This window comes from Podarcis cretensis (assembly GCF_951804945.1).
Source record: "Podarcis cretensis genome assembly, chromosome: 2".
Classification (NCBI taxonomy): domain Eukaryota; kingdom Metazoa; phylum Chordata; class Lepidosauria; order Squamata; family Lacertidae; genus Podarcis; species Podarcis cretensis.
The window spans coordinates 54,035,347-54,047,492 of record NC_137171.1 but is presented as its reverse complement, the minus strand read 5'-3'; the positions used below and the strand labels follow the sequence as shown (position 1 = coordinate 54,047,492).

The 12,146-nt window shown below is 45.0% G+C and overlaps 2 protein-coding genes and 1 long non-coding RNA gene across 12 annotated transcripts in view; 2 read left to right on the top strand and 1 right to left on the bottom strand.

The window, feature by feature from the left end:
• The window catches only part of PPP2R2B (protein phosphatase 2 regulatory subunit Bbeta), a 260,736-nt gene extending 251,577 nt beyond the window's left edge, over window positions 1-9,159 (bottom strand). The window contains exons 1-5 of one of the 2 annotated variants that reach the window (XM_079967972.1): window positions 9,052-9,159; window positions 8,750-8,829; window positions 7,970-8,395; window positions 7,586-7,637; window positions 4,245-4,322 (exon numbers count right to left, since the gene is read on the bottom strand). In XM_079967972.1, the coding sequence (XP_079824098.1) occupies window positions 4,245-4,322; window positions 7,586-7,637; window positions 7,970-8,299 (460 nt within the window). In that variant the 5' untranslated portion in view covers window positions 8,300-8,395; window positions 8,750-8,829; window positions 9,052-9,159. Of the gene's footprint in view, window positions 1-4,244; window positions 4,323-4,467; window positions 5,733-7,585; window positions 7,638-7,969; window positions 8,396-8,749; window positions 8,830-9,051 lie in introns of those variants that run through there. The other variant, XM_079967973.1, reaches the window with a different exon arrangement.
• Window positions 9,160-10,543: 1,384 nt separating this feature from the next.
• Window positions 10,544-11,280, top strand: LOC307211426. Its single transcript, XR_013836446.1, has 2 exons — window positions 10,544-10,646; window positions 10,896-11,280. It is a non-coding gene; the product is annotated as an uncharacterized lncRNA (long non-coding RNA).
• A 522-nt stretch (window positions 11,281-11,802) lies between these two features.
• Window positions 11,803-12,146, top strand: part of LOC307211372 (uncharacterized protein) — an 81,454-nt gene continuing 81,110 nt past the window's right edge. For 4 of the 9 annotated variants that reach the window (XM_079967918.1, XM_079967917.1, XM_079967916.1 and 1 more), the window contains exon 1: window positions 11,806-12,035. In XM_079967918.1, the coding sequence (XP_079824044.1) occupies window positions 12,015-12,035 (21 nt within the window). In that variant the 5' untranslated portion in view covers window positions 11,806-12,014. Of the gene's footprint in view, window positions 12,036-12,146 lie in introns of all 9 variants that reach the window. The other 5 variants (XR_013836413.1, XM_079967919.1, XM_079967915.1 and 2 more) reach the window with 3 other exon arrangements.

Sequence of the window (12,146 nt, the reverse complement as noted above, 5' to 3'; positions counted from 1 at the left end):
GATTCTCTGAGCTGTGGGTGAAATTGGGGGAAGGACTCATCCCCTAAACTCATAACAAATGTGCAGAGTGAGGCCTCCCCTCCACCCTGGAAACTGAAAGTAGGAAATCAAAGACATCCAGTGGAAAACACAAAACAGCAGCAGGGGAATACAGTAGGGTCAAATACCTCTGGCTTGGATCCCCAGTACTCTAGAAGGTGCATACCTAGTCTTACTTATAATAGTTTTATTTGTGCCCCAGTTGTCCAAACATGTCATGGAGCACTGAATAGGTGTGCTAGCAGTAACAAGTACAATGAGTTCCCATAGTGCAATAGAGCTCCCCCTGTCTTCCCCCCTGCACCCTTCAAGTCAGCTCTTGGGGATTGGAAGAACCCCCAGAACAGCACACAGAGGGGGATTATTAAGTCGGGCAAGCAGAAATGCCTGTGCTGATGGGAAAATGGCCTTACAGCAATGTTGAATTCCACCCAAAATTAATAGAGATGTATAGCCTGTGGTAAATGATATACATTGATTAACATTCTTGTCCTCCGTAATGCAAGTAGAAACTGTGTGCCAAAAAAGGTGGCCTTCCTCAAACTCCAGCAAGCCAGCAGTAAGAGAAACCTAATTTCAACTTCTAGCTCTCACCACTTTAGGCCTGCAACAGAGGAGATGAGAAGGGCCATTGTGATGAAAAAGTTGGTTTTGCTGGACCGGTTGGATCAACAAGTGTTCTTTCTTTCTTTCCCTGCCAGCAAATGGTTAATGAACGGCAACCTCTGATTGGCTGTGGTTCCAGGAGGGAGAGTTTAAAAGGAGAGGATTTGAGAGACGGTTGGTTGGTTGAGAAGGTTGGTTGAAGTGGGTTGGAATTGAGGATGGGAGATAGGTAGGGAGACAAGTTGAGGTAGAAAGAGTTCGTTCTGGAAAAAACCAACTTTCACTCTGAGTGTATTGTGAAGGACAGAGTGTGGTGTCCTGTGGGAGGAATAGACCAGAATTTTACTAGGAAGCAGAGGCTGAGCCAGGAAGTAGGAGCTGGAAAGGAACAACCTACTTGGGACTCAAATCTAGTCTGGAGGGGAGAGATTCTTCTGAGGAAAAGAAGAATCTCCCAAACCCAGTGAAGGGAGGGGGTGTGGAGAGCCCTTTGGTCTATTGCTTAAGGTACCTCAGGAGCACGATTGTTAAAGGGTGTGTATAAGTGAAAGAAAGTATCACCGTATAAAGGAACCAAACCTATAACGCAAATACAACTGATAACAAATTAAAGTATAATCATATTGTATGCCTGAAATAACCTAAATTCAAGCCATTTGTGTTATATACTAGGTAAAGGTACCCCTGCCCGTACGGGCCAGTCTTGACAGACTCTGGGGTTGTGCGCCCATCTCACTTAAGAGGCCAGGGGCCAGCGCTGTCCGGAGACACTTCCGGGTCACGTGGCCAGCGTGACATCGCTGCTCTGGCCAGAGCCAGAGCCAGAGCCGCACACGGAAACGCCGTTTACCTTCCCGCTGGTAAGCGGTCCCTATTTATCTACTTGCACCCGGAGGTGCTTTCGAACTGCTAGGTTGGCAGGCGCTGGGACCGAGCAGCGGGAGCGCACCCCGCCGCAGGGATTCGAACCGCCGACCTTTCGATCGGCAAGTCCTAGGCGCTGAGGCTTTAACCCACAGTGCCACCTGCGTCCGTGTTATATACTATCTTGCCTTAAATAAATCTTTTTTTGTTTATTTAAAGAAAACCTGGCTGAGACTCCAACTGACTAAATATTCCCTCACAAAGTTCCCCCACAGGATACTCTGGGCTAGAATTTTAAGAGGAAAGGAAAAGAAACCTTCGGATAAAGTGCTGTTCGGTGAGATGGGGGCAATTTATTTAAGTGAGAGCGGGCCCAACAGCGTGAGAGAGAAAAGAGTTGTTGCATATTAATTGGTGGCAGCGCCATGATCCGAAGTTAAAACCCACACAGAAACATACCCAGAGATATAGAACAACCAGTTTAATAAATGTTAAATATTTGGGAAAAGTCAGAAGCCCAAGGCAGTATAAGTTCCTCAACTACGTTTATTCAACATTTGGGAGTGACAACAGCTCACTCATAGGAAAACAAGAATCGAACTGACTGGATGACACAATAATAATGTTGAGCATGAACTGACCGTTGACAGTTGAAAGTGCATGCGCTTGCTTGCCATTAGAATGTTCATCTACCAACGCTTATACGATTGGTTAGAACACGCCTTGTAACATAAAATGTGTTAAACCCAATACATAACAATAAAGTAGTGAAGTTATTTTATTAAAAGGAGAAAAAAATTCTGTCAGAAAATAACCAGCAAGCGCCAAGCCAAAGAGACTCAGGATGACCCAGTGCTGGGAGCTGCTGCATCTGAGGAAAATCCTAATACAGTACTGAATTAGAGATGATGAGACTAAGATTAGAAATGGCTAAAGTTGAAGCAGAGAAAGAAAAACAAAAGACAGCTGACATTCAGCTAGCACAGAAACAGACTGAGAGAGATATGGCAGAGAGAGAGAGCAGACTAGCTCATGAGGAAAAAGAGAAAGAAAGAGATGCCAGATTAGCCCAGGAATACAGAGAAAGAGAGGCCAAGATGGCCCTTGAAAAAGATATGTTTCTTTTAAAAATGGAGGAAATTAAGCTGAGAGCAGAACTGCCGCAACCCATGTTGGAGGGTGGGGATTTTTCCTCAGCTAATATAAAGAGGTTTCCAAAGTATGTAAAAGGTGATGGTGTGCAGGCATTCCTATTTAGTTTTGAACGGACTTGTAAAGACTTAAACATTCCTGAGGGAAACTGGATGCTGTACTTGCGCCCTCAGATATATGGAATTTTGAGTGAAATATACTCAGATCTCAGAGAGGATGAAACCTCTGATTACCTCACATTTAAAGAGAGAATGAAAGTGCACTTTGGTCTGACCGCAGAACAAAGTCAAAGCCTTCCATGTCGTTGGTAGACTCCCCTATGTAGACTATGTGGTTGGTTTAAACTTGGAAGGTGGACATTGTGAAGTTTTCCAAGTAAACATGCTTAAACCTTATTATGAACAGGGCAGAGGGAAGGATAAGGCAATTGCGGATGCCCTGTCACAAAACCTTTAGATAGATAAAGGGACAAACAGGTGGTGCCAGGATATATGTTTATTTGAGATGCAAAAGTTTGTAATGTGGTTTAAAGTGTATTTGAAAATTGAAACAAACCCCCAAAGGGTTTTTTAGTTCCTGCCCATTGCTGCGTGGAGGCTGGTGTATGCAACCTCGCTTATGCAATGAGGGGTGGGACATGTGACGGAAAAGTTGTTTTTGCTGGACTGGTTGGATTAACAAGTGTCCACCCCCCTTCTTTCGCTGCCAGCAAATGGTTAATAAATGGCAGCCTCTGATTGGCTATGGTTCCAGGAAGGAGAGTTTAAAAGGAGAGGATTTGAGAAAGGGTTGGTTGAAGTGGGTTGGAATAGAGGTTGGGAGATAGGTAGGGAAACAGGTTAGGAGACAGGTTGAGGTAGAAAGAGTTAATGCAAGAAAGAGTTGGTTCTGGAAAAAAAGAAACTTCTGAGTGTATTGTGAAGGAAAGCCTCCCTTGCCCTGCAAATCATCTGGAATGTATACCCATGTGGGATCTGGCTGGTAGAAACTTTCTCCATTTCAGGAGCATATATTTCATCAGTTGTTTAAAGGGCGGGGTGCAAAGACCAGAACAGTTATCCCTTCAAGTTTGTTCCCAAAACGGCAGGCGGCATATTCCGCTTTTATTGTGAGTAGACAGAAGGAGACAGGGACATGATTTGACTGTAAAATGTCCCAGAACTACTAGGAACAAATAGATCATTGAGTGCTGCAATGCCCATCATTCCTGATCACTTTTTAGTACTCTCTCTTTTCCATATCTTATGATAAGAAATGCAATAAATTGTATACAGTGCAGTAGTTAATATGCTAATATAGTCAACATGAAGAAAAAGAAGTAAATTATCCCCCTCAAAAAAAAAAAAAAGAATGTGAGGAGAAGGATTTCTGCATTTGCAGAAAGGTTCATGCTCCCATTTTAGTGACAGTTAATTAAGGCCTCCTTAAAACATACCTTTAAAAAAAGACACATCATTGCTACCTGTTTGCAGTATAAGTTATCACCACAAGAAGAGCTGGAACAAAGTCATCATTGACTAAGCAGTTAGCGCAAGAAAACAAGTTCCTTTTCATTTCAAGAACAAAAGGAAAAGTAAACCCACCTTCTGTGACCCCTGTGTCAATAGTTCCTTTCACTTGACTGAAGCACCACAGCACATCTTGCATGAGGTTCTCAAATCCTGCAGATAGACACGTCGCCCCATCAAAAAAATGAGAGATATAAAATGAGAAAGAGGTTCAAGGTTTTTTTTTAATTAACAAATGCAGATCTATGTGTAGTCACTGCCTTGTTCTGAATAAAATGAAGGAAAAATGTGTACTCACCTGGAATCATTCTGCAATGCAAAGATATAACCTAGCTCCCTGGGAAAGTAGCAACATTATGCCCACATTGTGAATTGCCTTTCTGTCTGCTTTCTTCGTGCCATCTGAGGCTATTTCGAAAATGGTGCAATCGGAGTCAGCTCCCAATACATCATTGGCAGCATCATTGTGGAGTCAGGAGGCCAGCAGTCACATTCTTTATCACAGCCTCTCTTCATTGGAATAGTAACGCAGACACAATAATTTCTGTTCCATCTTATATAAAAAAGTGCAACAAAATAATAGCTGAATTGTTGTTTTTAGAATAAAATCAATGTTTAGTCTTAGATTTAAAGGGGCTAGCTATCCCCTCTCTCTGCTGTATGCGACTCTTGCTTCTTCCTTTCCCCTCCCCTCTGTTGTGACACATATACACACACCACCACTGATCTATTAGAGGCTATCATGTACAATAGCTAATAATTAAACCTCTATGTTCAAAGGCAATTCACATTGCTATTAGATGCTGGTGGCACATAGCAGGAAATAGCTGGCCACTACTGGAAAAAGAATTATCTTTGCTCTGATCCAGAAAGCTGATTCTTAAGTGCAATGAGTGTGATTCTTAAATGCAAGGAAAATATCAGTTCAAGTAACCAATTCATTACACATAAACAAGTGTTCATATAGCTTTTCATAAATCAATGTTTATAATGCTTTAGTTGATTGATCTATGGATTAATCTTTGGATTAAGTTGATTAAAAGTTGAAGCTGCTGCAATTTTTAATTTATTGATTAAAATTACTCAAATGCCCCCCCCCCCCCGTTTAATTATGACAACTGGACATGTTTCTGTCAGAAGTGAACTACAGTATTTTCTTATCCTTTCTGAATGATTTAACTGTTTATGTAGTGATGATATTCCCTGTTGAATAGCCTCTGCCTTACAACTCACATTTGGCTGATTCGCAATGGATGAGGTCACCCTCCTGTTGTTTTGAAGGGAATATTACATAAATTATAAAGACTGGCTGCTAACCATAGGCCCTTCAAACTGGCATACTTAAACTCAGCAATTTACAGTTGCCAGGAATAGGCCAAAACTGGCATAAATACAATACTAATTCAAAACATCTTTAAACTGTTTCAGGAACATAATGGCCAGATGTTTTAGGATACTTTTTAAAAAGATACTTGTAAATCACAGTGTTTGTGAGGACTCCTCATCCTTGTCTGGCTGAAAATAGTTGTGAGAATGAACTCTGGTGGAATTATTACTCTAAACACAGCATCTTTTTAAATCAATATATGAGTATCAGCACCTCATTATTATTTTTGCCAAAAAACAAAAACAAAGCACTGCTTACAAATATTGTATTTGATGAACTTTTTTTCCTCTTTATTACACATTTTATAATATTTAAAGGTTTTAAAAAATCAGAGGGAGACAGTATGTCCCTTCTACTGGCTCCACATCTCTCCTGCAGTGACCACTCCACACTGGGTCATGATGTGACCATATGAAAGTGTCAGTACCTAAATTTACTTCTTTTACTTTTGAATCAGGGGACTTTGATTTTACCTTTGTTATTATAAAATGTAAACCACCTTGACTTGTTTTACAGAAAGGGTGGTACTTAAATGTAGCAAATAAATAAATGTCCTGGTCACCCCTTTCTAGTAAAATGATAGGATTGCCCTATTAGTAATTCATCAAATCACCAATAATTAGAAAAGGCATAGGCAGATCTTTTTGGCAATGTTATTCAAAATAACAGATTGCAATACCACACTTAAAATTTGAAATCTGCCATTATTATCTTCACTGTAGAAAATGTCATTTTAGAAAAACAAAATGTGCATGGATCCTTGGCATGATAAGTGTATGTGAAGTTCTTTCCCCTAAAATAATGGATAAACATTAATTATTTTCATTATGCTATTCTGAACCCTGTTTTCTCCCTTTATTGTCAATATGATTCCTCCTTGAGTGGTCCCAGACTATCAGTTTGGAAGCACAATTTGATCACTCAAAAATAAGGTAAATGTATCTGTGTATGGTTGCAGAGGAGGGCAACCAAGATGATCAAGGGTCTGGAAACCAAGTCTTATGAGGAACAGTTGAGGAAATTGGGTATGTCTAGCCTGGATAAGAAGAGACTGAGAGGAGATAAGATAACAAAGTTCAAATATCTCAAGGGCTGCCACGTGGAAGATGGAGCAAGCTTGTTTTCTCCTGTTCCAGAGGGTGGGTGCCAAGCTGGACTCTGATCTGAGTCACTGTAGCACAGTTTGGGGGAGAAGGGGAGATAAGCCGCCTCATCATACAACCATACACCTGGCAATTAAATTCCACCTCTTTATGTTATATCTATTAAAATTGTATATTTAATTATTGGTTTCTTCCCTTTCCAGACAAACCTAGAAATATATTTTTGCTATTCTTTGAAACATCTTGCTCTGCCTACTATTGGAGCGGTTTGAAATAAAATTAGGCAAAATATTCACTTTTATAACCAAAATTATTCCCATTAGAGAGAGTTTCATTCTTCCCCATAACTCAAGATTTATTCTTATATCTTTCCATGTCTTTACATAATTATCTGGAAATATATTGGAGTTTTTCGCTGTTAACCATATTTCCAGATACTTCACCTATTTCTCAGGGTCAAGGTCCCCCACTTTTAATCACCCTTCTCCTGCCCAGTGTGGCCGGCCACCTGCCTTGGGGCGGTATCCTGTTGGTCATCATGGCAGCCAGGAAGTCCTGAGCCACCCCAGAGCCAGCTGCCTTGGCACAGATTTCAAAGTCTGCCAGCACCAGCAGTCGGGGAGTCCTCAATTCCGCCTGTAAGACCAGCTCCGTCAGCTCAGGCAGGGAGACTGCTGAGCAGAGAGGCCATGGAAGGCAAAGGAATCAGAAACCACCCCTCAAAAAGACCCCAACCCAAAATCTGTTCAGCCCTCTCCGCTTTTTGTAGCTGGAGTCAGTCTGGGTGCTGCCCTCCCAGATCAGGTGGGAAAGGCCTGCCAGGCAGGGAGCAGGTCCTGCAGGACTCCCAGCAAGGAGACCTGGGAGGTGTGTCTTGGGCAGACATGGGACAAGGGAGTTCGCTGTCCCTAAGGTGTGGGGCTTACCTTCTTTCAGATTTTGCCAGAAGCAGGCCAGGTCTGGCTGAATTACTGTCTTCTGCAAAGGAAAAAGAATCTGGGTCAGATGACACTACAAACCCCACCATGGATGGGTGCAAGAGAGCACAGAAGCAGCCCCATGCCAGGCAGGACAGGTCTCCCTATGGCTTGGGCCCCAATCCCTTGCCCCAGAGGACTTCCCTGGGCCCTGCAGCCTCCTGGGAAGAAGGGGAAGGACAACACCAGGAAAGGGGGCAGAAGAAGCCTCTGGCCTCATCCTGGCACCCAGGGACGCACACTGCATCTTCTGCATTAAAAGTCACTGGGGAGTGTGCTCTTGGGGGGATGGAAGTAACCAAAGAAATGAATACAAGAAGGCAAGATACTTACTCTGAGGTGGGGGAATCTTTGTGAAACGGCCAACAGCAGAGAAATGCTGCTAGCTGCTAGCTTCCTTCCCTCTTTGCTTCCCCAAAGGGCATAATATGGGAGGTCCTGCGGGAGGAAAGAGTGCCTCAGAGTCAGGGACCAGTCTGGGCCAAAGTGGCCCTCCGCTGCCCCCATCACAGAGTCCCTGGCACTCCCAAAATATGAGGGTTGCCAGTTTTGGTCTTGGGCCAAATTGGGGGCCAAACGGGACAGGGGACTCCATGCCCCAGAAATGGGACAATCCGTTGGATAAGGGACGGGGAGCAACCCTAAAACCACTCCTGATGCCATCAGGATACTTACAGTGAGCAGCTGGAGGAGGGTGCCAGCAATGCGGGCTTCCAGAAGGAGACCCCCCAGCAGTCTCTGGAAGTGCTGCTTCAGTTCCTGTGGGAAAAGAGAGAAGAGAGGTTGAGTGCTGGGTTAAATCTTGCAAGGGTGTGAGAAGAAGAAAGAGCTGTGCAAAGGGATGTCAAAACAGAGGACATACATCTTTGACCTCCTCCTTTTCTGCACCCCCAAGAACAGCCTCCATTGTCATATGCAGGATAGCACTGATCATATTGCAGCTGAAATGGGGTCTCATGAAGCTGGAGAGAGAAAGGGAAGCAGTAAGATGCTGCCTCCTCCAAGTCTCCCTTGCCCCTTTCTTCCTCCTGCCTGCTCTTGCCCACCCAGAGCTCCCCCTGGAGTTCTGCCCCCCCACCCCGCAACCCCACCCACTCCAAAGACCCCACTCACCTCAGCTAGAGGAGGGCCTCCAAGGCCAGGGCCAGGCTCAGGGGGCGATCCCTGAAGCACTCCAAGTGGCCAAAGATGTCCTGGAAGAGAGCAGAGGAGGAAAGTCAGCTCCTTCCAGGGGTCTACGGAGGACGGCTTCGACCCCAAACGCCAGGGGATTGGCAACCCCTGCCCTAAGCCAGAAGGGTCCTCCTCTCTGGCAGATGCACAAGCCCTTTCTCAAAGCCCCTCCCTTCCCATGGGGGTCCCTCACACCACCCATTACTCACCATAATGGCTTGGGCCATCTCCTGCTTACTCACCATGATGGCTTGGGCCATCTCCTGCTTGGAGCACTTCAGGGTGTGGAGCCCCCTGAGCCGAGCTGCCTGGCAGTTCTGGATGACCTCCAGGAGGTACAGCTGATCTTCCTCCAGGATCCATCAGTTTTCGCGGACGAGCGCAAATAGGTTCGCCACCTGAGCCGGGGAGGAGCGGGAAGTCAATATTGGCTTTCAGAGCGTAGTGATCAGACCATGGCACTTCCACAGCAGAGAGCATGATCATATCTATGCCAGCCCCAAAGATCAGATCCAGCGTGTGGCCTGCTTGATGAGTGGGGCCCAAAACAACCTGGGAGAGCCCTAGTGTTGCCATGGAAGTCACTAGGTCCAGAGCCTGTGAGGAGGGAGCGGCATCGGCATGGACGTTGAAGTCTCCCAAAACCAGTAGGTTAATTGGAGGATTGTTGGTTCTATCTGTGGCTGTGGAAGTATTAATGAGGTATGTGTTATAAAATGTGGATCACTGGACAACAAAGAGCCAGATTCGAATTCGGAAGATCTGTCCATCCTGTCTCGCCAGGAGTACAGTAGAGAAGGCTGATCATTCTGATAAGTTTTTGGAACATTAGGCAAAGGTCCAGATGTAGATTTGGTGCTGGATATCTCCAGATTGTCAGCAACATAGAGTTCTTTATGTGTTGTTGCCATAGAAATGTCGGAGGCGCCAAATTCCTCATCTAATTTGGTGTCGTTGGAAAAGGGAACAGGGAGTTGCACTGATGTCTTTCGATGGGATAAAGAGCTGTTGGACGTCTTTAAATATTGTGCTCTAGGCTCTACTGTCCTTATATTTTGGGTAGAAATCTCAGTCTTTATACTCATTAGCCTCTTCTTCAGGTCTTGTAATTCTAGGCTTACAGAGTTCTTTTCTTCCTTCGGGCAATTAGTATTTCTAGTGTTGAGCTTGGTTTCCTTTATCCGCATTAGCTTTGACTCTATGCTAGGGACCAACTGCCTCCTAGTTTCGTCCTTAAATACCCTCACTGGGCGGAGAGAATGGAACCACCATAGGGTATCCTTTATCTCCATGAGTTGAGATGGGAGGGTTGATGACCTAAAGGTCATAAATAGCCGCATGGTGTTTCTCAAGGTAGGCAGGAAGTGGAAATTTTCTAGATCTACATTTCGGTAATGGTAATTCAGGAGCTGAGGCAAGGACATAGTAATTTGTCTGCGGTTCATCCACCTATGAGTGTATCGGTGAATCTCAAGCATTATCTGGTTCATTTGCAAGACTTGACAGGACCTCACTTCATCCATAGTTTGAGTTGGTGAGTTGTTAACAGAGTCATTTCTTATAATCCTTTTAAGCCCTTGGGCATTTAAAGGGGAGGAACTAGTATCCAATTGTCTCTCAATGTTAACTATTCTGGTGAGGATTTCATCCAGTCTTTGGAGAACGAGAACCATAGTTTCTGCAGACAACATGCAAATAAAAGTAATAAATCAAATAACAATAACAACAAGCAAGTGAACACCTCTCCTTATCTTCTCCAACCACCACCAACTCCTCTCTCCTCCACTCGCCTTACTACTAACCCGCGATGGCTGCTTGCACGCCATTGAGAGCCAGTGTGGTGTAGTGGTTAAGACGGTAGTCACGTAATCTGGGGAACCAGGTTCGCGTCTCCGCTCCTCCACATGCAGCTGCTGGGTGACCTTGGGCCAGTCACACTTCTTTGAAGTCTCTCAGCCCCACTCACCTCACAGAGTGTTTGTTGTGGGAGAGGAAGGGAAAGGAGATTGTTAGCCGCTTTGAGACTCCTGAAGGGGAGTGAAAGGCGGGATATCAAATCCAAACTCCTCCTCTTCTTCTTTTTAAGGGAAAAGCAAGAGATGTCACAAAGGAGGGCAAGTCCTTGTCACCGTGGCAACCCCCCATCTGGACCTGTCTCCTCCTGAGAGGTGATGCTCCTCTTTCAGAACTTGGAAGCAGTCCACATCAACAGTAGGCTGCAAAACAGTGAAATTAAGTAAAAAAAATTCATTCATAAGAAATTCCCATTGTGAAAAACAGGTTTTAAGTGCTTGTGCTCACAATGTTAAGTAAATAAACCAGAAAAAACACTTGCAACTGGATCTTATTTTTCCTTCTTTTAATAAGGAAAGGGGAGGGTGACAAGAAATTTTCTGCACCTGGTACCACCTGACCTTGCTACACCACTGTGTAGGACATAAACCAATAGCTTCAAGTTACACACACAAAAATATTCCAACTTAACATCAGGAATGGACTCTCTCCAAAGGTGATGGTCTTTCCTTCATTGGAGATTTTAAAGCAGAGGTTAGATGGATTTGTCATGTGCTGCTTTAGTTGAAATTCTTCCATTGCAGGGGGTTGGACGAAATGACCTTCGGAGTCCCTTGCAACTCTACAATGTTATTATTCTATGGCTATTACCCTTACAGCTTTAGCTGTGTCTCTGGTTCTCTTACACTGCCTTCATTTTCAAGTCAGTGAATGCTCTTGGGCATTATGGGGCATGGAGGGTTGGCAGGGGAATGGTTTGGGAGAGGGAAATCCCTGAGGAGAATGGGGATACAATGGCAGGAAACCGCTGTGCGTGTATAATAAGATAGCAGGGACCGGCAGCGGAGGGACCTGAAAGCAAGAGCCGGCTTTTCTAAGCAGGAGAACTGTCTTGACAGCAACGTTATAAGAAAGGGAGGGAGGAGGGGGAGGAGGGAGCGGGGATTGGCGGAGGGGATTCGGGGGCGGGAAGTCGGCTCCTGCGCGCCGGACCGAGTGTGCGCAGAACTGTTCTCGGGGCGTGAGAGGACGACGGTTGAACTCTGGCGCCGACTCCGCCCACAGTGGGGAGGAGCCACAAGAGCCTCGCTTAGTAGTAGTAGTAGCAGCAGCAGCGGTAGAGGCGCTCTAATGGCGCCCGGGCTGCTGCTCCTTTCGCTGCCTCTGTTGGCGCTGCACGTGCGCTTGGTCCATGGCGACACGTGGGATGCAGGTAAACGAAAGTTGCGCTGCGAACAGGTGTTGCCGTCGCAAGCATCGCAAATAAAAACACCCACAGCAGAGATCCAGCCCCATTCCGTCCATTGGGGAAAGGCTTGAACTG